A 24,614-nucleotide genomic window follows, 5' to 3' on the forward strand; every position below is an offset into this window, starting at 1 on the left:
TGCACTTGCTTGCTACAGAGAAATTTATAATGAAAAGAAAAAGCAAACTGTGCAGTCTAAATTGGACATCTATTTTAAGAAGTCCCCCCAGTGCTGTCTCCTCACGCCCCAGCAGTGCTGCCTCTTCACTCCCTCAAGATGATCCAATACCTTCAACCAGCAAGTTTCCACAGTACATAAACCTGTCTGAAGAAAGCGACATTGATGACCCACCCATCCCTATCTCCTCCTCTGCTTCATCCAATTAATATAGTCTCTATGTATACCTGTAAATAGAAAATTATGGGTGCCCCGTGTGCATTCAGCTGACCACATTAAAGGTAAGTGCTCAGTCACACTGTATCCATTCCCCATTATTTATTACTTTTACTGTACTGTATTTCATTGTAGATTTTATGTTTTTTATTTTATTTTTTTATCTACAGTGTGTTGGACTTACAACCATTCCAACTTACGACCTGGATTTGGGTCCCTAACCCCGTCGTAAGTCGGGGAGCACCTGTAGTGCAATTTTTCAGTAGTGAGAACCAAAACTGTGCCATGATAAACTTAGATTGGTCAAAAGCATTTGACAGAATTGATATTAAATTTATATTTAGAGTAATGGAAAAATTAGGCATTAACAATGTTTATGTAGACTGGATTAAAATGTTGTACGGAAATTGTGAGAGTAAGGTTTTGGTTAATGGCATACAAAGTAAGTCATTCAGGATTGAAAGATCAGTAAGACAAGGATGCTCTCTTTCTATGATTCTCTATATATTTTTCCAAGAACCTTTTTATTTATCAGTAAACAGCATTGCCAGAATAATTCCCCCACAGTTACTACACAACATAAAAATTCCCATACAGTCCATAATTGAGGTTAGCAGAGACATAGAAAGGTTTGAGGAAGCAACAGGTGCTAAATTAAACAAAGATAAAACAAGTATTATGGGCTTGGGTGAATCGAAGAAGAGAGATTTATGGCCTGTGCTGTGGATGAGATCAGCAGAATATTCCAGAATTTTAGGCACTATACAGTATATTATGACAATTATGAACACAGTTAATATGAATTGGAACAAAATCTTGGAAAATATCACCATTACTGTTAATTGTTTATCAAACAGAAAATTATCTTTGTACCAAAAAGCAATTATTGTTAACTCAAAAGTTTTGTCCAAGGTATGGTACCTATCCCATACATTTCCCTTAAATAAAATATACTCACAGAAAATTGAATCATGTATTTTTAAATACATATGGAGTGGTATGTACCAGCCAATTAAAAGACAAACTCTGTATTTACCTGTCAAACAAGGAGGTAATGGAGTAGTTAATGTGTTTTGTAAAGCAGCTGCTATATTATTTACAACTTTCATGAAAATTACTTCAGACCATGAAAAGAGGAAATCTTTAACTCCATATTATACAAGTATAAGGACCAGTTATCTATTAGAAATGAAACCTTCAGATAATGTTTCCTACTTGTCTCCAACTTATTATAGTAATGCAATCAATACCCTAAGAAGGTTAACAATGCATCATAACTTGCCTTTTATTTGGGAAAATATTCCATGTAAATACCGGTATATGGATCCTCACCAGAGAGGCTTCATATATAGGTATATTCATGAAACTCTACCAACAAATCAGAGACTAAAAATGTTAAACATTAAACAAGATGATAGTTGTGTAAGATGTGGTGAGGTAGAATATCAATTATGTACATGTATTTTGCTTCTGTTTCCATAACAAAGAGATACCTGTAATTAAATGGTTTAAAAATTTCTTGAATACAGTCTGCAATGTCAATAGCAAATTATTTCTGCATTTCTTAATGTTTAATATTAACTGTAGTGATAATAAGGATAAGAATACAATGATCATGCTAATGTCAGATTATATTTACTGTATGTGGTTAAGTAGGAAGGAAAATGATAATGTTAAGGAGACTAGAGCCTTTATTAAAGGCAGGATATACTGTATTATAATAAATGGATGATCAAGTGTATTTTAAAAGAAAAGTCATCCAAATATTTCACTGACAAATATGTTAATATGTAATATTTATGTATATACAATATGTAAATTGTAAAATTTTAAATAAAAGAAAACCCTACTTTTCTTAGTAGAAGCAGGTTGGTATAATTGGGGGATTAAGTCTCTTACCTATCACCCATAATTCTAAACTTTCTGCCAACTTGGGATCTTTCCAGTGTTTTACATTTAGAAATTTATTCTTCAAGGCTTTATTCCATCTGTTTTAAATTTGGATCTGCAATAATTCTTTCTTATCTCCTGCAGCTTGGTTAATTTAAAAAAAATTATCATAACAAACTACACAATCCAATGGTGAAAACAGGTTGTCTGAGACACAGCTGCTATGAATTATGCAAGCCAAATGAGGATCTAACTCAGTAATCCAAGTGGCTCTACATCCTTGATAATTACATGTAGTAAGGTCCCCTTGGGTCCTGGGTGAAACTACTACTACTGAATTCACATCCTCTACTGATGGACATTTCCTTGTATGTAGTGTATGAGCTGAGCTCTCCAGTCCTTGTAGCTCCTCACTCAACACTAGTTCCCCAGGGACCGTTCCATGGTCTCCTCCATCATCTAGCAGTCCAGACAACTGTCCTTCATCCTCCAGTTGCACTTCACTCATCTAAACTAGGAAGAACACCATGAGTCACATTGTATCATCATAATAATACAAGAGAGATTACATTTTCTCCCAAACATAATTAATATGACTCGTAACTGTGACATTTTAGTAAGTTATTTCATTAATATCTCTTATTGTTATATAAGTCACCAGTGTGACAATCACAAACAACTAACTCACTATATCATACACCTCTCCCTTCTCTTATCTCAATTATCCCTCAGCTCAATGAACTTTGTTTCTTAATCAAGCTAACTTCATTTTAGAGCATTTATATTTTGAGGGATCACCAAGTTCTCTATTTGTTGCCAATCAGGGTGCACAGCGATAATGCCTGAGTGAGCATCAAGTCATCAGGAAGAGTTGACAAAGCTATGCAGCTACCATAGCGCTCCATTGGCTAACATCGTTCACCATTACTCAAGCAAGATGTATTGGGTTGAGAATTCCACCTTGAATGGTTCTCATATAACCCAAACTGAGGATACAAGGTCCATCCCAACATAACTCTAGATTGCTAGTAAGACCGGAAGGTCAGCGTCCGGAAGGATCACTAAGACTGGCAGCCTCGCTAAAGTTCGCCTGGAAAGGCTGAACCCGCTACTGAGGACATGAATAAAATAGAGTCATGAAGAGAAAAACTTAACTCTGGCCTGCATGCTGAGAGTAATTAGAAAACCCGGGGCGGAAGCCCGAAAAGTTTGGTGAACGAACATGAGAAGAGGGAGAAGATGGCCACATATATCATGGTATTCATACTTGCACGTATAAAATAGGGACAAAGAAATTTTGTTTATACAGTATATATACAGTCTCTCCTCGACAAGAGATAAAAATTTTAGTCTTTTAGAGCAGTGATTCTCAAACGGGTCCGCGGACCGCGAAAAGTTTTTGAGAAATAGTGCGTTTAACGTTTGTGAGAGATTTGGCGATTCCAATTTGCAGGATATTTTAGATTTGGGTTGAAATGAACAAATGCTTTGGCTATGATTTATTCTTTGATTATTGACAATATTTGGATGCGTCATGGTATATAAGGGGTCCTTGGTTGAAACAAGTTTGAGAACCCCTGTTTTAGAGTACATTTAAGTACAATACAGTACAGTTTTTCAACTCATAATTTTGGGGCAATTTAGGGGATTTTTAGAAGTGTTTCTGACTTTATACGGTTTTTGGCTTTATGTGAGATTCCAGGAACACAACTCCATGTAAGTTGTGAGTCTACTGTAAATAAATTTATCGCTATACATTGGAAAATGTCGATAATTTTGGTAGTTGTGATAAATTTTAAATATTTCCTGCCCGATTTCCTTCGCGAAATAAAAAAAAAGTATCGCTATATATAGGAAAATGTCGATAATTTGGTAGCCGCGATATAAAAAATCGTTATATAAAGTCGCAATATATCCCGATCCTACTGTACTCAGTCGAGTGTCCATACCTGGAGCTGGCAGATGCCTGCCCCACAAGGGGTTACAGCTATGGTTGAAGAAGCCGCATGTCCAGAAAACTGTGAGCAAACTTTTTCGGAGTGAGAATTGTAAACTCTTGGGACAACCTGCCACAGAATGTTGCAATGGCACTAAGTGTGAGCTGTTTCAAGACCAGATTTAACTGACACTAGAGCAGGTTCAGATACATTCAGGAGTCCCTGCATGCCCAGTACTTGCCAACAGTGTGTAACAGAGACGTGATTGACCGCCCAAGCAGCTAACGAGACGATCAGTGGCGAAGAGGATAAAAGTAAAAAGTCCCACAAGGGAGTATCCAAGGACCTTTGCTCTTCCTGTGTTATGTAAATAACATGCCCATTAATGTTATTGTTAACTTTTGCTGTATGCTGATGACAATGTTCTTTTAGTGTCAGGTAAAGTTCCAAATTATATAGCTAAAGAGTTATCATTTGAACTGGAGTCACGCAAACAGTGGCTCATAGACAACAAATTATCCCTACATCTTGGAAAGACTGAAGCATTATTATTTGGATCAAAAAGAAAACTAAAAAGGGTAAAAAAATTCACTGTACTGTACTGTGTGGGAATAAACCCATCTCAACTGTAACCTCAGTGAAATACCTTAGACTAACTCTTGACTCTTGTTTGGTGAATTAATTGTAGGTACCTGTAATACAGTGGTCCCTCGGTTAATGAACACAATTCAATCCAAAAGGTCGTTCATTAACCAAATCCATTATTTCAATGCGATATTGGGTAATTGGTTCCAGCTCACAGAAAAGTATATACAAAGTAAAGTAAAAAAAAAAAAATATATATATATATATATATATATATATATATATATATATATATATATATATATATATATATATATATATATATATATATATATATATATATATATATATATATATATATATATTTCATTAGCCCAATAAAGCAAGCGGACTTCTACATATAATCAACACCTCACCCCGCCCGGATTCGAACCCACGATCTTATGACTGTGACCGGGGAATGTTACCTCTGGGCCACCAGGACATGAAAAGCCGGATTTGGTAAAACGTTACTCTGATCACCTAAGCGGCAAGGGTGGTCCCCATTAAAGGTTCACGGCGCCATAAGCTCATTGAACAGGCTTTGTGTGAAATATAACAAAGTCTAGGACTGCTTTTAGTATCCTGGTGGTCCAGCGGTTAGCGTTCCCCGGTCACCGTCATGGGCTAGTGGGCCGTGGGTTCGACTCCTGGCGGGTTGAGGTGTTGATTGTATGTAAAAGTCCGCGTACTATTGGGCTAATGATATATATATATATATATATTTATATAATCTCAAATTCTTTATGAAAGTGAACAAGGCAATCAAACAGCCTTTTTCACTTCCTATGGCAATGCAAGTCCAGCATCCTTTGCCATCTCTCCTGGCATCCTTTTTTGGAGCCTCATCCTCCCTCTTCTCTCCATAGAAATGCATACCGGGGCATTTCCTCACACTGTGTAGTTGCATAATGAATGGCCCTCTCCACAATTTCATTCTGCTGACTTTCAAGAAACAGCTTTAAAGCTTGGAGCTTCACAATGGCTGATTCCAACTGTTTGCAAATACTTCTGTGTGAGATCAACTTCTTCCAGGACTTCACACCAGAAAGAAAGATAACTCAAAAAAGAGAAATCTTATATAGCAAACAACAAAATCAGAGCTGATCCTCTTGTATCCACATTTTCTTTTGAATCACACAGTGCTTGAAGCACTTTTCAAAATTTGCCTTCAATGGCATCATGATGAGCACTCCATCTGGTCTGGCAAAGTCTTTTGACTGTCAGGCCCCTATTCTCCATCCTCCCATCGATGAGGTGAGACTGAAAAGAAGGAATAGACTCTCTCCAAGGTTCCAAAGAAGGTCACACATAAAGGAAGTGCTACCAAATGAGTGCACCCCACAAAGGTTCGGAGAATGATTTGCACAAGGCACAAACAAAGCCTTTGAAGTAATCTTTCTGATCTTTGACTGAACACCACCATGAATGCCAGCCATAGTGGCAGCGTTGTCATATCCTTGACCACGGCACAGGTTTATGTCCAGTCCATCTCTCTCCAGATGTCTCAGGATATCTTCTGTGAGCTCAGCAGTGCAGTCTTTCCAGCAACAGGGAAGAAGCCCAAGAATGATTCCCTTACTTCAACTGTCACACTCAATATGGACATATCTGATATATCTGATCGCTTCAGCAAATTTTTCATTTGGCTTGTAGCCTTGTACTGGTATTTCAACTCTTCCGATGCACCCCCAGGGTGGACTGCCCCACCTTAGTAAACCACTGCTGTACTGTACTACCGTACTACCTGTATAACTGCATAAGTATAAAAAATACTGTCTACAGGAGCACTCTAAAAGACATAGAGAAACTAGGAAAGGAAAAAAGAGGGGACACCAAAAATATATATACTGTACTGTATGAATTAAAACCATACGTTACAGAGGTTCATGTATGCCCCTACCTAAATTTTCAAAGTGAAACACGAACCATAAGTCTGCAACATAAAGTGTGATATGTGTTTCTTATTTAACTTAGCTTACTGTTGAGTATAAAGCTGCATATTGTAAAAAAATTCTTGTCAACCTGCAGAATAAAAAAATATGCACAAAAAGATGAATAACCCTAGATAAACAAGAAAATATATAATGATTTTTTTGGAATTAACGACTAATGGTGGAAGAAATATTTGGGAATACTGTACTGTACTGGGGGTCCCCGACTTACAAACGGGATTAAACTTGAAATTTTTATTATTTTATTTACCTGATGACTTATTTTTTACTTTCATTTGCTTTCATTTTCTCATTCTATTTCTTCTTTTGTCTTAAATTAAGTGATTTTAGATGTATATAAGGACTTAGGCTATGATATAGTGGGATTTTAAAAATTGTTCTGCAATTACAGTATGCACATAGCATGTGTTCTGACTTACGTACAAATCCGACTTACGAACTTCTTCAGGAACGGAACCCATTCGTAACCCGGGGACCCTCACTTTGTACAATTTAATGCAAAAAAGTTTGATGGTAATTTATGTAGCTTATTCTTGGGGTAAAAAGGAGTAATAATAATAAAAAATATTTAACAATATTTTTTTTATGAAAACAATAGATACTACATATATGAAATGCATTAATCCTTTACACTACCACATACTGTATTCAGAATACTTCAGCTGCTCTTCAGAGTGTACTCATCTGTTTGCAAAATAATCATAATACTGTACAGTACTGTAAAAAAAATTAACTAAGTATCCAGCCTTCTGGTGTTCTACTGTTATATTCAATTCCCTTTTTTCTTTTTCCCAAAGAACTTTATCCTTTAGAGGTAATCAAGAAAATAATTAAACACTTCACAAATATAACTACAATAAAGAAATATCCAATTACTTATTCTTTCCATCTGTATGTGGAACATCTTAAATATAGTGCTGTGTTACAGTGCTTTGATGAATAAACAATATTTTTTTTATACAGTACAATGTAAATGTACACACACAGCCTGAACATCATTATGTAGCAAAATATGAACTGGAGGGTGCTGATACAAATATCACAGTGTTTGATGCAGTTTCTTGGCCTTGTCCTCCAGTGGGATCATGTGGGATACCACCAAACATGATAAGATGCCCCCTGCCAAGAACTAAAGAGTAAAGAAGTGATGGTTGAGGAGGAGAACCAATACAAGTTGGTAAGCCATTAGACTGGTTAATAGGCCACCATCTTGCCTGCCTGCGTGAAATAACTTGACTGATATCCAGCATATGAGGTGTAACAGAACTACGAGATGGTGAAGACTTGCTGGAGGTAGCACCGCTAGGTTCTTGTTGACGTGACAGTTCTCTAATTCTCTCCGTCATTCTTGATAAAACCTGAAGTCTACGCTCTCTATCACTTGATGCATTTGGCCTGATAGAAGGTCGTGGTCTACCTCTCCCAGATGTTCCTTGCCCAACATGTGCCCCCTGAACATTTCCATCATCATTTTCGTCACTACTAGATTCTGCCTGGTCCACTGGATGGATACCTGGTCGTAGAAACCCACGCTGACCATTAACATTTGGTTCTAATTGATGGCGTTCTAAAGGTGGATGTTCATGAGGTCGTACTTCTGGCGGCTGCACTGGGGGAATCCAAACATTAGCTGGCTGTCTCCTTACTGAGCCAGGTACCAAAAGCTGAGCCATGTTACCACCCGCTGAAGCACTATTAGTCCCACATGTTGACAGAACAACAACACTATTTCCAACCTTGCATGCTGGGTTATACCACATCTGTGAGGGCATATGGTCAGATTCTTCAACAAAAATTTGTTCCCAGTGCCATTTTTCACTTCTATTGTAAATATTAGTAGGGATCGTCAGTAGCCACATATCATTGTATAGTTTGTTAGAGCCTCCACATCCAGCAAGGATTAAAATGTGTGTCTCATCCAGTTTAATTTGTGAGTGGCCATATCGTGGCTTTGGCATATGCTCTGACACTATAGGTTTAAACCAACACTGCCTCACAAGGTCTAAACAGAAAACATCATTTGTACTTGCAGATGTACCCTCCTGTTTCTGTAATCCACCAAATACAACCATAACACTACCATGTACAGATGCAGAATGGCCTGCTGTTGGCGGGGGGGATCCAGGATAATATAGCTGAGTCCATCGGTTGCCTAAGATATCATATACATGCAGCTCACTAAATAACACCCACTGTTGATGCAAAGGGTACAAAGAAGGGTAAGTCCAACCACCAAACAATACAAGACAATTATTCCATGTTACCATTGAAGCATATGCCTTAGGTGATGGGTAAGTTCCAGTGGTCAACAGGCGTGTCCACTCATGTAACCCTAAGTCAAAACGCCAGAGATCATTAAATGTTGTATTTGTTGATGTACAGCCCCCAAAAACATACATTGATGACTCAAACACACATGCTGAATGAGAATACCGCCTGCTGATTGGAATGATGTGACTTGGATATGTTGGACTGAACCACTTGACGCAGCCCACCTTCAGAGCTGTGAAAAACCGGGATTTTCTCTTCTCCACAACGCCTTGGCAGCAGGTGTACCAGCGATGACACACCTAAAATACAAAGATCATTACTAACTATTTCAAGATTACAAAATAGTTTCCAAATAAAATCAAAAGTAATACAGGAGGCCCCCCAAATTCGCGGGGGTTAGGTTCTCAAAATGGCCGTGAATTGCCAAATCTGCGAATAACATACGTCGGTTATGTTAGGTCAGGTTTTATTAGGTCCTATGCATTATTTTGTATTTATTTTTTATATAATACTAATAACATGATATTAAACACAGAAATGTTAACAACAATGCATAGAACTTAATAGAACCTGACAATCTTTTTATTTACACGATCCTGCTTCACAATTCTCCTCCCAGCGCCATTTTTGTTGTTTACCTCAATGAATCCCTGTTCAAGAGACGTTTCCTATAAATGATGAACACTTCCACGTATTTCTCCTCGCCATTGCTGATGTACATCAACCTTAATATTAAGGGAAGTTGTTTAACACATAAATTAACACGATAATGCATAGAACCTGACCTAACATGCCCAACCTATGGGTATGTTAGGTCAGGTTCTATTATGTTCTATGCATTGTCATTTCCATTCCTGTGTTTAATATCATGATTTTAGTGTGTAGAAAAAAATTTAAACCATTTCGGACAATTCTTTCTGGTGGTGACCCTCTTCTAAACCTTTACTGCGCCATTTTGGGGATGAACCACAGCCATAGATCTCTACCTGTGGCTGTGGGGTGAACACGTTCGCCCATTGGAGTGAGCTACCTTCGTCGTCTAAACTAACACCACAGATTATGCATAAAGGCACAAATATGGAAACAATAGACACGCAACAGTAACGACTGACATGCTCCATAACTTACATGGTCATTATTAATAGAACAACATATAAAAAACTTTAGTGGAGCTGCGAAAAACTCAGCAACAAGACCCCAATCAAACTCATTGGCCACACTTTTTTCCCATGTACTTACCTGTCTGCAAGATCTTAAATCATTATAGGGTGATATAAGACATAAGATGTATTCCAATATTTCTTCAGGGAGGTCATTCACACTGGCCATGATTAAAATAAGTTGTATTTCATTTCGTGAAGCTCTTGTCTCACTACTGCTCCCTGCTGTGGTGACGACACTCGTAGCCTACTATTATGTTGATAGATAACCTTCTGTTGTGCTTTTCCTCTTCCACGAGTTATAGTGAATTATGAAATAATTACAGTCACTTTTTCTATATTTATATATATAAATATATATATATTATATATATGTACACAATGCATACATAAGTGATCAAATTTAATGCTAAATCGTGGATCTGAATCAGGCATGATTATACATATGTGTACCATAAGCCTGATCAAAATAGAATTAGCCGCAAGTCTAAAAATTTTGACAAATGCATCGGCAAATTATATATATATATATATATATATATATATATATATATATATATATATATATATATATATATATATATATATATATATATATATATATATATATATATGCAAGTAAATCACAGTGGAATTAGAGCATGACTGTAAATTGCCATTCCTAGACTGTCTGATCCACAGAATAGGAAACACCTTTAAGTTCAGTATTTATAGAAAACCTACTAATGTGTGTTCATACATTCATTATTATTCTGCCCACCATAATACAGTCAAACAGTTAGTATTTTCATCAATGTTTTTACGTGCTTTGAGAATTTGCAGCCCGGAATTCATTGATGAGGAATATAAATATATCTATAATATTGGCTTGAACCTTAAATACCCTAGATCTTTCATAGACAAATGCCTGAAAATTACTAATTAATCTTTTTATAAAACCAAACTCAAGCTCACCCATGACTATGAGAATCTCTTAGTATTACCATTTCACAAAAATTTCTCTCAAATTCCTTTACAACTAAAAACCTGGAACGTCAATGTGGCATTTAAAAACTCATGCACTGTTAAACAAATGTTAATCAAGAACTCCCCCAACAATACAGGTGGCTGCATTTATAAGGTTCTTTGCAAGGAATGTAATATGTTTTACTTAGGCCAGACAGGTAAAGATCTTGTAACTAGACTTAAACAACATAAATATAGTGTTAGGACAGGCCAGGAATCCAATGATCTGTTTGTTCATCTGAGGAATAATAAGCATGGAATTGACTGGGATAATGCCTCCTCAATATTACCTTGTAATTCAATTGACAGTACGAACATTATAGAATCCAGTCTCATTAAACATACCGAATCCGTCAACATGAATTTGAGTAATTGTATGTACAAACTGGATAATTTCGTAATTAAGAAGATTTGTAACCAGGTGAGAAGGTTGGGTCATCTTACCCTCTGACCTGACTACCGACTGCTGCCGTGCTTTTTGAAGATTAATATGGTCATTACCTAATACCTGACCATTGTGGACTTGATCTCACCCTCCTCTGTGTATATATATATATATATATATATATATATATATATATATATATATATATATATATATATATATATATATATATATATATATATGCTGATAACCACAAGGAAAGAAGAAAACACGAAGTTCCCAAGCGCTTTCGTGTAATTCACATCTTCAGGGGTGAGTACAGGCTAGTTTTTATCATGAAAGATGTAAGCATAATAAACAGAGAAGTTGAACAGTAATATACAGTAATATGATGCACAAGCTCCCGCTCTGTCAGGACCAGTGAACAGATATGATCTAGTCATCTTTCCACTGCAGCCTCACCTTGACTCAGGAAAATTACCAGCACTTTCATTCTCCTCTTAGAATATAATGTTCAGAGTAAGTAGCTTAATTATGGACATTAAATTCATATTGCATAAGTAAATAAAGTTACAAGAGCTTGAAGCAGATTGAGTTTATCTCTTGAGCGTAGGCAGCAACTGGAGTGGGCGGGGCTTTCTCCTGGGCGGCGCCAGAGGAGGAGGTCAAAGATGTGGGCTATGACTGGGCTGGGGAGTGGCTCACGTCTGTTGCCAGTAATACGCAACTCTCTGACAGTGTACATTCTCCGCTATAGCCTGCGTTGCTATTCTTCATTTTCTCAGGAATATTATTGAAGACGTATCAAAACCTAATAGTTGTAGAGATAAATATGCTTGAACTACCGTAACAAAGCTAATAAATGTAATGGAATATGGTATGCGGTCATATAATTATATATTCAAGTACAAAAGCTTCATATCCCGTACTCATATAGCTTCTACATCTAAACAAACTGCAATTTGCAAGTGGTAGATCTACCTGCATGTAGCTAAGCGTGTTTCGTCTTCGGAACAGTTCACTTGTTGGAACACCTCTCTATCCAGTAAAAGGTAAATTATATAACATCATCTCAGTGATAGTTCCTGCGTAATGACAAATAAGTTACGAAAAACAAACCAACATGCAAAAGGAAACAAGCTTACCGTCCTCAGCGTCGCCACTCCTCCGACCACAAGTTCCACAGTGTATCGTCCACAGTTATGTTAACTATCTACACACAAGCAATGATACAAAAGCGGCAGATCAGGAATTAATACCATCTTGCATACGTGGGGAGATTGAAGAAGCTATCAACTTAAGACCGATGACAACAGAAGACAGAGAAGAGATTCAATACGAGGAAGAAGAGAAGAGTGCGAAAAATGAAGAAAATATAAGAATAGCTGGTCCTGACGGCGGCTGGTCATGGGTGGTACTGCTCGGAGCTTTTGTTGTCATGGTGAGTCGTGATCCTTGGTCTCTCATCTCAATTTCTTTTCCCTAGTCTTGCTATGTCTGTCAATTTCTTGATTCCTCGTGCTGTTTATCTACATGTTATCCATATATACTGATTAGTATTTATTCATGGTTTGAAATCGTCCCTGTCCCAGTTTTTTTCCCTTAAATATTTATTTATGTAATGCATTACATTGTTTAAACTATTTCACATGCCGATATTTCGAATATGGCCGCAAAAAAAATGTCTGCACCTTTTCGTCAAATCATTACTTCGCATTGAGCTTTTGGTGTTAAAAACGTCACTGATTTTTGACTGAGGTTAGATATTATTGGCATATATTCAGTTCAACACTTTTATTTATATGCTTCCCTCTCAGCTCAGAAGAGAACATACTCCACTTAATTCAAAACTTAAAAATGCCAAATTACCAGAGAAATTTAATTCTGCAAAGGTACTGCATTATTTAAATGTTGCAATAGGAAATTGGATATCGGGAATATTAGACGCGCGCGCGCGTGTGTGTGTGTGTGTCAGAGTGAAAGAATGATAGTATAAAATTTCAGTGTGTCTTCTAATAGATTGAGTGGTGGTTGGTGCAGTTGTCCCTCCCTTTTGAATCATCATCTGTCTAGGAGTCACGTGTACATGTATCACTTGTAAAGTTATGGAGTCCATTGTAAGGGATCAAACTGTAGCTATTATGATGGACAATCGCTTGTTCAATGACAAAAACTAGGGTGTTATAAACAGGCTGAATAGTTGCACCATGTCGTGCCCACCCAATTCAACACCAATTGCCCAGCAAGTGGATGAAGAACTGGAGGTATACAGGCATGACACCTTCGTCCAGAATACATAAATGTCCTCAAAAAGTAAGGATTTGTTTGTTTATGTATCTAGCAAGACCCCTGTACTGCACAGTATATGTTTCTGCGAGTGTGAGGCACGCGAGTGTGCGTGTAATAAGTTTGGCATAATTTTTTTGGAGATGTATTAGCTCGCCGGTAGTTTGTGTAACTCTCATAATAACATTCACCTCGAGTGTCATTAAATACTGTACAATATATCCGAAATTAAAGTGTGCAATATTTTTCTCTCAGTATTAAAATATCCTCATGGGTTGCCCAGTTCTGGGACATCTCTCAGCCAGAGCCGTAGAGTTTAGCTAACCTGGCGCCATGTTGTTGCTCAACGGGTGGGAAGTCTTTTCGGGCTGTCTCCCACATAGTTTATAAATAAAACTTGCTTATCCAATTGTGTTCATGTATGACAATTTTACTGAAGAAACATAATCATCATCCTTTGCAGTATGACCGGAAACTTTTTCATCAGCTAAGTAACAACATGGCGCCCGCATGTCACCGATTTGACAGAAGTCATATCTACGGCTCTGCTCTCAGCATGACAGTTTGCACGGAGGTTGTCAGGATGAAAATTGGCCCTTTAAGCATTTTTTAAAGTTATGTCTGTGGTACTTTGAAAAAAAATGTATACGTCCACATGCAGCGTCATTTCTATTTTATTTTCAATTTAATTTTATTTATTTAATTTGGGCTTGCTTGGACATTTCTAGTTACCTATTTTTAATTTTTTTGTTTTGTTTAACGGGAAATCGCCCACCCGGGCACAGGTCATCGACCCACAACGGGACCTGGGGGGCGAAAAAAAAACAATACAAAAATGAAATAAAAAATTAAAAGAGAAAATACTATGTTAATCTACATCACTGGGTTGTACTTGTTCCTGGCGGGCCTGTCTAACATGATGTTGTCCACTGCCCTGTGACCTTAAATACCAGTCCCTACACCTTGTCAACTCGGTCAAAAATGGGTTTAAGGACATGCCTACCTGGTAGTATCTTTTCAAATTTCTCTGCATTTGTCCTGGCAAGCCCTAATACAATGCATTTTTTCATAATCTGTTCTTTCCCTGGTACTGGTTCAAACCTCCTCTCTATGGCTGTCAGTTTACGCGTCATTCGTTCCACACATCTTTCCGAATCGTCCTCTAAATGATATTCCTCTCTAAAAAAAATCTGTCCATGGATTCCCCAGGGTACTCTGGCCCGTGCTGAACTTCGTCAAAGCTTGCTTAAGGTTGTTCCAATCCCACGTCCCCCTGCTATCCAGTTCCTCCAGAATCATCTCATCTACGGGACTCTCCATTCTGCTAAGAGCCGCTTCTACCCGATGGTCATCCTTCTTAAGTAGCCACTCTACCTTCCTACAAAAAGTTCTAACGTTGGTCCCAGAATTCAACCCCGTTAGTTTTTCCAATGATAACATTTTAACATAATTAAGGCTGAAAAAGGATGATTCCCTATCACTTCCCTTGATATGATCTGTTAGTTTGGGATGAACCCCTGGATCAACTTTACTTGTAAGGCTACCTGGGTGTGTGGTGTCGCTCCCTAATTGTGGTACAGGGCGGAAACTTTCTGCGTGTGGGGCCGTTGGGGTTGTGTCATTTCTTACAACTGACTCTTGATCCGTGTCTGGGTTATTTGCATGCCAGAGGTCTTGTTTTAGGTCCCTCATTTGTTTCTGCAATTCCTCTAGCTCTGACCGTTGCCTGTTGATGACTGACATAGCCTGTTCCATTCTCTCTACCACTGTGTCGCCAACCGTGGTACTTTCCTGTTCTCATGACTCACCCATTTTGTCCTAAAAATACTACCACTCGACCAAAGAAAACTACGAACCACTTAACACAACTACTCTCCTGTATTACTACAACCTGAATTGACCAATGGTACAATACAACACTATGCAACACCTTAACATGGCACCAAAAATTGTAAGTCACATCAACTGGAGACCGAAAGTCCTATGGCATTCCATAAGTGAACCACTTAACAAACATCAGAAGTGAACCACTTGAGACACTTCTCAAGACACAGTATGGACTCCCTTACTTCAACGCCAAAAAGGTTAATCCACAATTTCAGTAATTATTAATACATATTAACAATGGGTAAAACACAAAAAAAATCAATGACACACATTACTTCAGTACTGTCTAAACTTTCAAAAATTCTTCTGACATTTCTGTACCCAATCAATGTTATTCATATGCAAGTATCACTCTAAAGTCAGATAATCTACAATTAAAATTATTTGTCTACTCAGCATCTTAATCACAACTTCAATTCCACCGGATTTGATCAATGATTAAAAAACAATCCCACCGCTATAGCCACCAATTTATACTGCCCGATACTGGGGTCACTAATTCTAAGGAGATAACTTAACTATATTCTTAATTTTAAGGTCGCTGCCACCAGACCCCCCTGGACAGTATGTAGCTCACTCTGCCCGCTACCTACTACATACTGTCCAGGGGGGGTCTGGTGGCAGCGACCTTAAAATTAAGAATATAGTTAAGTTATCCCCTTAGAATTAGTGACCCCAGTATCGGGCAGTATAAGAGTGACCAACGGACACTATCCTTGGCCTCTCCAACACTTGTCTTCTTGCCCTTCCTTCCACTCTTATTAAAATAAAAGATACGTTGTTCAGCCAGCTCCATAAGAGCCTGGCTAGAGGTCTTCACTCCTTCCTTAGAAGAATGGCTACTGCAAAAATAAACATATTTATAACAAAATGAAAAAGGCTTGAGAGCTAGTACCTAAATATACAAGATGTAAGATCAAAAATAATTATTATAACCTCAGCATATCTGGTTGAGCCCGGATGCTGTTTATCTCTTACTTTCCTTTAGTATTCCTCCCTCTTTTACCTTACTCTTAAACCAATCCCCTCCCTCCCCCCAAAGTACTTCCAATCCCAATCCTTGCCCTCCCACCCAGCACCATAAGCAATAGCCCCTCTACCTGAACCCCAGACGTCAAGTCAAGTCAAGAAGGTCATTCTACTCCACGGTCTCAAGCCGACAAGATCTCCTCTCAAGAAGCTCCTCCACAACACAGCAACTCCCCACCATCCTACTGCATTGTACATACTGTACAATATACGTGGAGTTAACGCTATTCTCAGTTTCCTTCCTCACCTCCATCCTGAGTGCGAGATCTCCTTTATGTACAGTAGCTGAAACAACTATCTGTGCAGGTGGGGTCGATATGCTCCGAATTTTTACGTGTGACTAGTGACAACCCTCATATACCAAAATAGATCGTCCATGGTCTCATATTGTTTCCCACAAAGTATGCACATATAGTTGTTTTAGCTACTGTGCGTGTGTATGTGGTCCTAAAGAAAGAGAAAGTTGACATACAAGAAAGAGAAATTTTACTAACTGCGCCACATACTCACGCTACACATTCTAAGGCTATTGTGAAAATGAGTTCACCATTATGGTGTATTCTAATTTGGTTTGTGAAATGTTCTTTAAAAATCTCTTAACACATTTATTGTAAACCACTTATGTTGTAGACTTATTATTATAATGGTTAACATTATTTGACAACTGAATGTATTTTGGGTGGTTCAGACGCTGGTGTCAACGGTGGGACCGTGCTTCAGCCTGGTGTTCTCGAAGCTTCTGTTAGCCCTGGGCTCCTCCTCTATCACAGTCGCGTGGATCTTCAATATCTTCAGCCTGGTATGGAACGTGGTGGGGCCGGTGGTGGGGCCGCTCACAGCAGAGGTGGGACACCGAAAGGTGGCCATGGTGGGCTCCCTCATGATGGCCGCCGCCCTCATCATCTCCTCTTTCGCCTTCTCCACTTGGCACTTACTACTTTGCTTCTCTGTTCTCGGAGGTACCACATTTTTATTTTTATCTTTGCCACCCCAGGAAAAATCTCCAATAATCAAATAACTTAAGTACATTCAAACTATGTAAAAAAAATCGTTTGGATTACAATGTGCATTTTCAAATAAAGGGAAAAATTTGCATGAAGGTGTTAAAACAACTGATGAAATAAACATAGGTTTACTAATCTTCATAAGATTGTTAGAGACACTAAAAACAGGCGTTGCATTTCTGGTGGAGAGGAAAACGTACATAGAAGTGAGCAATCATGGGAAAATGTATTACAGAATTCTTAATGAGAGAATTGCAGTAAAAACAGTTTATTTTATTGGGGATGAAGCAATAGGGTTATAGGAGTCCATAAAAAGAAAGAGTATATATGGATCAAGTATAATGTATTAAAGAAAGGCAAGTCGATTTTTTTTCTCCTCTTCACCACTGATCGGCTTGTTAGCCGCTTGGGCGATCGGTCACGTTACTGATTATTTTTCCTTTTCATTTATCTTTTTCACCAAAAGAACGGCTCGCTAGCCGCCCGGGCGATCGGTCACGTCTCTGTCACGCACTGTTGGCAAGTACTGGGCATGCACCGGCTCCTGAATGTACCTGAACCTGCTCCAGTGTTGGTCAAGTCTTGTCTTGAAAGAGCTCACACTCGGTGCCGTCACAACACTCTCTGGTAGATTGTTCCAAGAGTTTACAACCCTCACTCGGAAAAAGTTTGCCCTCACAGTTTTCTGGACTTGCGGCTTCTTCAATCTTGAGCTGTGACCCCTTGTGGGGCGAGCGTCCGCCAGCTCCAAGTAAGGACACTCAACTGAGTAGTGCCCTCTGAGATGCTTATACACCTCAACTAGGTCCCCCCTTGCACGTCTGTAGTATAAGCTAGGAAAGTTCATGCTCTCCAATCTCTCAGGGTAGCTGAGGTGCCGAAGTGCAGGCACCAGTCTGGTGGCCCTCCTTTGAACATTTTCAACCAACTGACAGTCCCTAGCATATCTCGGGGACCAGGTGGGGTGACAGTACTCCAGATGGGGAAGCACTTCACTCCTGAAGATCGTTACGAAGGACGGACCGTCTAGATATCTGAACGACCTTCTTAAAAGACCCAATAATTTATTTGCCTGGTTAACCTTCTTCTCGCAATGGCCCGAGAACTTCGGCTCATTGTCAACATACACACCTATGTCCTTCTCACATACAGTCTCAACTAGTGCAGTTTCCTCATCCCCTTGGGACATATGATACGCCTCCTTACTGTTGGTACGCCCCAGGTGCATCCTCTTACACTTCGTGACATTGAATCTCAGCAGCCATTCCTTCGACCATTCCTGGAGCCCACAGAGGTCCTTCTGCAGCTCTTCACAGTCAGCTTGGTTCTTAATTTCCCGAAATAACTTGGCGTCATCGGCAAACATTTGTATGGAGGAGTGTACAACGTCAGGCATGTCATTTATGAAACAAACTTACAACAGCGGGCCCAATACACTGCCCTGTGGTACCCCACTTGTGACAGATACTGATGACGATTTCGTGCCATTAATCACCACACACTGCTTGCGGTCATGTAGAAAGTCTTCTATCCATGCTAGGACATTTCCCCGAATTCCGTACCCTTCCAATTTGATTTTCAGCCTTTCATGGGGTACTTTAAAAATGAGATACTTTTTAGTTCTACTTGAGTACATTGACATTTGGATACTTTTACTTCAACTTGAGTAACATTTTGCCATTGTAACAATACCTTTACTCAAGTAACAAAGTCCAGTATACTTTTTACAATTCTGCTTTTTTGAGATAATGTACTAGCTGTACGAATTTTTACTCAATAAATCTGAGTCAAATGAAATCACATAACATGATGCATATAACTAGTCTAATTTGGTATCTAACACAAAGAGTTATATAGTTTTTTAGTTTTCTTCAAAAGTATTATTAATGAATTTCTCTTATTAATGAATTTCTCAGGTAATGATGTTTTAACACTTCTCAGAACTTACTATAACAGAAATGAGTTATGGTAGTGACAATGTGCTGTGGTAGGTCTTGGTGCTGGCCTGGTCGTCACTACTAGCGTCCTCATCGTCCCTCTTTACTTCACACATCGTCTTGGTCGAGCCAATGGTGTCTTCATGGCCGGCACCAGTGTTGGACAGTTCATCGCACCACACCTCATCACTTTCCTGCAGGACAGATATGCCTTCACGGGAGCCACGCTTATCCTTGGAGCCATCGTCCTAAACACCAGCGTGGCTGCCGCAACTTTTCACCCAGTATCTTGGCACACTGGTCATCTGGATTGTGAAACTGGAAAGCCATTCCCGGAAAAAGTCTTCCTTCGTCAGTCTGCTTCCAGTCGTCAGCTAAACAGCAATCTGGCATCTTCAAATCAAGTTACGTCTAACAGAAAGTCGAGGAAAATGAATGGATTGCTCTTACGCGTTGCCCAGTCAACATTACGCGACTTGGGCATCCTGAGGTCTCCAAGAGCTCTGATTATTGCTGTCAGTAGCACATTAGTAGTCAATGGTTACCTAAACTTTATAATGATGGTCCCTTTCATGGTGCAGGAGGCTGGCCACTCCCCACAGTCATCGGCATGGTGTGTGTCTGTGTCCGGTGTCTTTAACCTGCTTACCCGCCTGGCTATGTCTGCCTTCTCAGAGTGCCCCTGCTTCAACATGCATATTTGTTACGTCGTTGGGATCTTCACCATCGCTGCCTCCAGTTTAGGTAGGATGCCAAGCAGTCTTTCTGTATTTCAGGTTACATCTTGTCCCGCTTAGCAGAAATCAAAGAAAATGCCCCTTGTAAATTTTGGTAACAGCAAATAGTGCGGATCACACACTCGTCAACAAACCTAATACAGTATCCTGTAAACAGTACAGTACTGTATTCAAGTACAGTACAGTATATTGTGCCATTTTAGTTCCAGTGACCCCTTATAAAGAATCTCAGAATCATATTTAAGATATTCTCTAATTTCATAAATCATTTTATCCTTTTAAGAAGACAAAAGTTAACTATCTTTTCATTAAAAAAGGCGTTAATCATATATCTATAGTTAGATCATAAAAGCAGAGTTATGCCATCACTCTTCTATCAAAAATTTGCCATTAGTCTGTAAGAGGTGAGGCTTGATTGTGACAGTATACAGAGACAAATCCCTGCTGCTAATGGTCACAAATATCAGCATGGAAAACACTGTAAACTCATTATTTATCCAGGTTTTAAACAATAAGCCTCAGATTAACTAAAATATGGGTAACATATTGGCGAGAATCATACACTGAATTACTTAATATAATAAAATTAGAGAACACATAATTATACAAGAACAAGTAAAGGAACAAACAAAATGCATGAAACCACAGCCTAAATTAACCGAAACCATAACTTCAGTCTTACCATACACTAATCTCCATATAAATATATCCTGAGTCAGGCTAGCTGCACCGCACTTGGACCAAGCCCTTACACCAATCAGACTCCTCACTCACCTGTCTGCCCACTGCCCGGAGGAGCTGGTAGAGCAGTGACCCCCACACAGTGCTGGTGCCAGGTCAATAATTTCAATGTTATTTTACCTAACTTCCACACAACATTAAACTAACTTATTTAACACATACATATTACGCATTAATATATAATACCTATTAAACAGTTATTACATACTGGAACACAGTAACAGAATATAGCCCTACCTACTGAGCAAGCAATGTATGCAATTACCTCTGAATAAGTAGAGTAATTACTTCTAAATCAAAGATCTTCGGTGCCGCATAAAGCAGCAAACGTTCATCTTCATCACTTCACTTTATCCTTTTTGCTACTGATCGGTCTGTTTGTAGTGATAGTGAATGTGAGTCATGATTTTATAACGTAACACTACACCTGGTAGTTTTTCATCATTAATTTTACATGTTGTTCACTTAGCGTTATATCACTTCTTCCAGCTTTTTCGTTTTTAACAAACGCAACATGGCTGATGGTGGTCATGGGAGTATGGGGATGTGGTGTTGGTGCCTTCATGGGACTCTACAACCTGGTCATGATCCGCTACATGGGGATCCACAACCTACCACCCATGTTCGGCGCTGCCAGTCTCCTTAATGGCCTCGGCTTCATCACCCTTGGACCCCTGTTGGGTAAGAAGTGTAACCTTCACTCTGGGAGGTAAAGAGTGCTTGATCTTAGAATACATCTCGCTTTAACTGACATTTAAATACTAACATTTTTAAATTGTCTTGTCCTTTTGTACGTTACCAACTTACCGTCCTCTTCGTAGGATTACAGGGTAAAAAATTTAATTAATGAATGGAAATTACATTATATATATATATATATATATATATATATATATATATATATATATATATATATATATATATATATATATATATATATATATATACTGTGTGTGTGTGTGTACAGAGTACTATATTTAATATTTTGGGGACCTATTATATGAGCACCCTTCCTTTTATTTTTTAATAAGTGTGTCTCTGAGGCTTTATTTTGCACGTTGTGCAAAAAATGCTCTGCTTGTTTAATTCATATATTTTTCCATAAGATCACATGCTTTTACAACCCCCCATGATCTATTGATCTCCAAGCATTACATGATAAATACACATTGTTTTCCTTTTTGAATTTGTGAAAATGTTAAGTAAGGCGTCACCTGTTACAGGGTGGGTGAGGGACCTGAGTGAGAGCTACGCCTTCAGTATCTGGCTTTTGGCAAGCACACAGTTCTTGTGTGTGTTGCTGTGGTTCTTCATGCCTGCTGCTGTTGCTCGAGATGAGAGAAGGGCTTTACAGGACAACAACTCGGCTGATTGAAAAAAAAATGAAGAACTTAATGACAATATACAGTGAACTGATGGCACAGCACAAAAGAACATTTTATCTCATACTGTATGCAACTCAAGGCGACTGACATTCGGAAGTGCTGTACATTTGCTTTAAAATTTCCAATAGCCAACATTTTCAATAGAGAATGCTTCTCCACTGCTAGAGATGATGTAGTGGATACTCTCCCCTACAACTGCCACTGCTGTTTGTGACAAACGTTTGTCGATGATCAGCCGACCCCTTTTCGAGTTCCCAGCCAAAGCCTTGTGGTCAGACAGAGCGGGGCCGGCTATCAGCAACGTTTACTTCCGGCAGTCCTCCTCTATAAAGCTCCCAGCCTTACCGTGAAAGCCCTTCAACCTACAGCCCCGCAACACGCAACACCACCTCTCAGCAAGCTCCTCACCACACAGCAACTCCCTTGCACCGCACTGTACTTACAATATATTTATTTAAGAAAACCGCCATAAAGAGTTTCCCTTCTCCAACCCATCCTAAGTGCGAGACATCACGAAACCCCACAATGACGTAGATTATTCATAGCGGTTGTAACAAATATATCTTAAAGAAATGTTTTTCTTACTTTTATTCATTTTCCTGTCTTTTAGTTTTACTTATTTATATTTATTTATTTATTTACTCTTTTATTCCTCTTATTTATTCTTTTACTCTCTGTATGTCAACGTTGTAGTGTATACTTGTGAGATGGATGGAGGAAGAATTGAGGAACGAGGGAGTGAGAAGGTATTTGTTTATATTTGCGCTAGGCCGACGACTCGACTAGTGGTTGGGGATGTAGGCCTTCACAAGGTGTAAGCCGATATGAGGAGATGGAGAGAGGGGATAATTGGGGAATAATGTAACCTGTGATAACTGGGGAACCGGGATACCCGGCATTAGGTTATGTTATTTCTTATTTAAGACTCACTGTATCACTGCATAATACAAAAGACATGCCTGACAATGTTTTAGTCAACACAAAGGGAATTAAGAACTAAGAATGACAGTTCTTCATTTATTAATGACGTTACTCAAAATAAACAGTTACACTTCAAAACAATAATAATCTATCTAACTAACTAACTACCCAAGAGTCATCTGACTCACAATGAAATCGGGAAACGGATCAAACTTAATAGGCACAGTACTCACATTATAGCCTCTATTGGAGGTGACAACCAAACGCTCCCACACTTCACTCTCTAAACGCAGACCCCGCTTTTCAAACTGCCTCAGCTCAGCCCACAAAAGGATGCTATAACTTTCATGACGTCACGTCTCGCGGCTTTCTCATTGGTCCCGGCAGGCCTAAGGCATGTCTATTGGTTCGAAATTGGCAGGAAACTCTCAGGCGGGCGGGAAACTCATGACAGTGTTACATGGTGACTGTAGTTCAGATTAGTCTAGGATGAGAAAATTTATAGTTTTTCCATGGAACGTGTTTACTTTTTATATGGAATGGAAAGTTTTATGAAACTGACAAAAACCGAAAGTGGTTGTCAACATCTCATGAGAGAAAGAGTTGAATGATTTAGGCATATCCTGAGAAAAAATGAATTTGGTGACTGATTTAAATTCTAAAATGATTTTGTTAAACGAACATACAGGTTAAGTACATACGTCTGCCATCACTCCATAGTCTACAGCCGAACCTCATTAAAATGTACTCATCACTTATAAGAATTATCATTATCCTTTACATTGATTATATCAGCGATGTGAAGTACAGTATAGGGAAATCCATTTTGATTTCATAGGCAAATTTTAAGTACTGAGTAATTGATGCCTCAATATGTTACGTCTTAAATTTTTAGTGTCGTAAATATTTGGAAATGTGAAGACACCAATTAATGTCGTATTATGAATGGATTAAAACAAGATCAGGATCACCACATCTATATTAGCAGTAAGCTTGTTGGGAAAGGAAGTCCGTGGTAAAGTTAAGAGATCCCACCTTCCTGATATAATAATTTCTACCAGGGTCGTTGTAAAAGTATGCTGTTGTTGCTTACTATAGTTTCTGAAATGGAACAGACTATCTACAGAAACTACTACCAAAGAACTATCCAGCCTGGCACCATAAAGAGTAGCAGAGTTATTTAATTCATTTGGGGTGAACTCGTT

General features: G+C 38.7%; 2 protein-coding genes across 4 annotated transcripts; one reads left to right on the forward strand and one right to left on the reverse strand.

The window, feature by feature from the left end:
• Positions 1-7,226: 7,226 nt before the first annotated feature.
• Positions 7,227-10,372, reverse strand: LOC121870963 (F-box only protein 42-like). The gene is made up of 2 exons (XM_042372950.1): positions 10,172-10,372; positions 7,227-9,231 (listed from the first exon to the last, which is right to left on the reverse strand). The coding sequence occupies exons 1-2, from the start codon at positions 10,259-10,261 to the stop codon at positions 7,660-7,662; spliced, it is 1,662 nt and encodes a 553-aa protein (XP_042228884.1). The 5' UTR covers positions 10,262-10,372; the 3' UTR covers positions 7,227-7,659.
• Positions 10,373-12,169: 1,797 nt separating this feature from the next.
• Positions 12,170-23,065, forward strand: LOC121870964 (monocarboxylate transporter 12-like). Of its 3 annotated transcripts, none has more exons than XM_042372951.1 (5): positions 12,174-12,923; positions 17,373-17,643; positions 19,680-20,369; positions 21,593-21,784; positions 22,327-23,065. In XM_042372951.1, the coding sequence occupies exons 1-5, from the start codon at positions 12,606-12,608 to the stop codon at positions 22,476-22,478; spliced, it is 1,623 nt and encodes a 540-aa protein (XP_042228885.1). In that variant the 5' UTR covers positions 12,174-12,605; the 3' UTR covers positions 22,479-23,065. The 3 variants fall into 3 exon arrangements, 2 of the variants coding, with proteins under 2 accessions (XP_042228885.1, XP_042228886.1); XM_042372952.1 differs by having other exon boundaries at positions 12,761-12,923; positions 17,373-17,483; XR_006089807.1 differs by lacking the exon at positions 22,327-23,065 and having other exon boundaries at positions 12,170-12,923; positions 19,680-21,198; positions 21,593-21,719.
• Positions 23,066-24,614: the final 1,549 nt, after the last annotated feature.

The sequence above is a fragment of the Homarus americanus genome, unplaced genomic scaffold, assembly GCF_018991925.1.
Source record: "Homarus americanus isolate GMGI-L3 unplaced genomic scaffold, GMGI_Hamer_2.0 scaffold52512, whole genome shotgun sequence".
Classification (NCBI taxonomy): Eukaryota; Metazoa; Arthropoda; class Malacostraca; order Decapoda; family Nephropidae; genus Homarus; species Homarus americanus.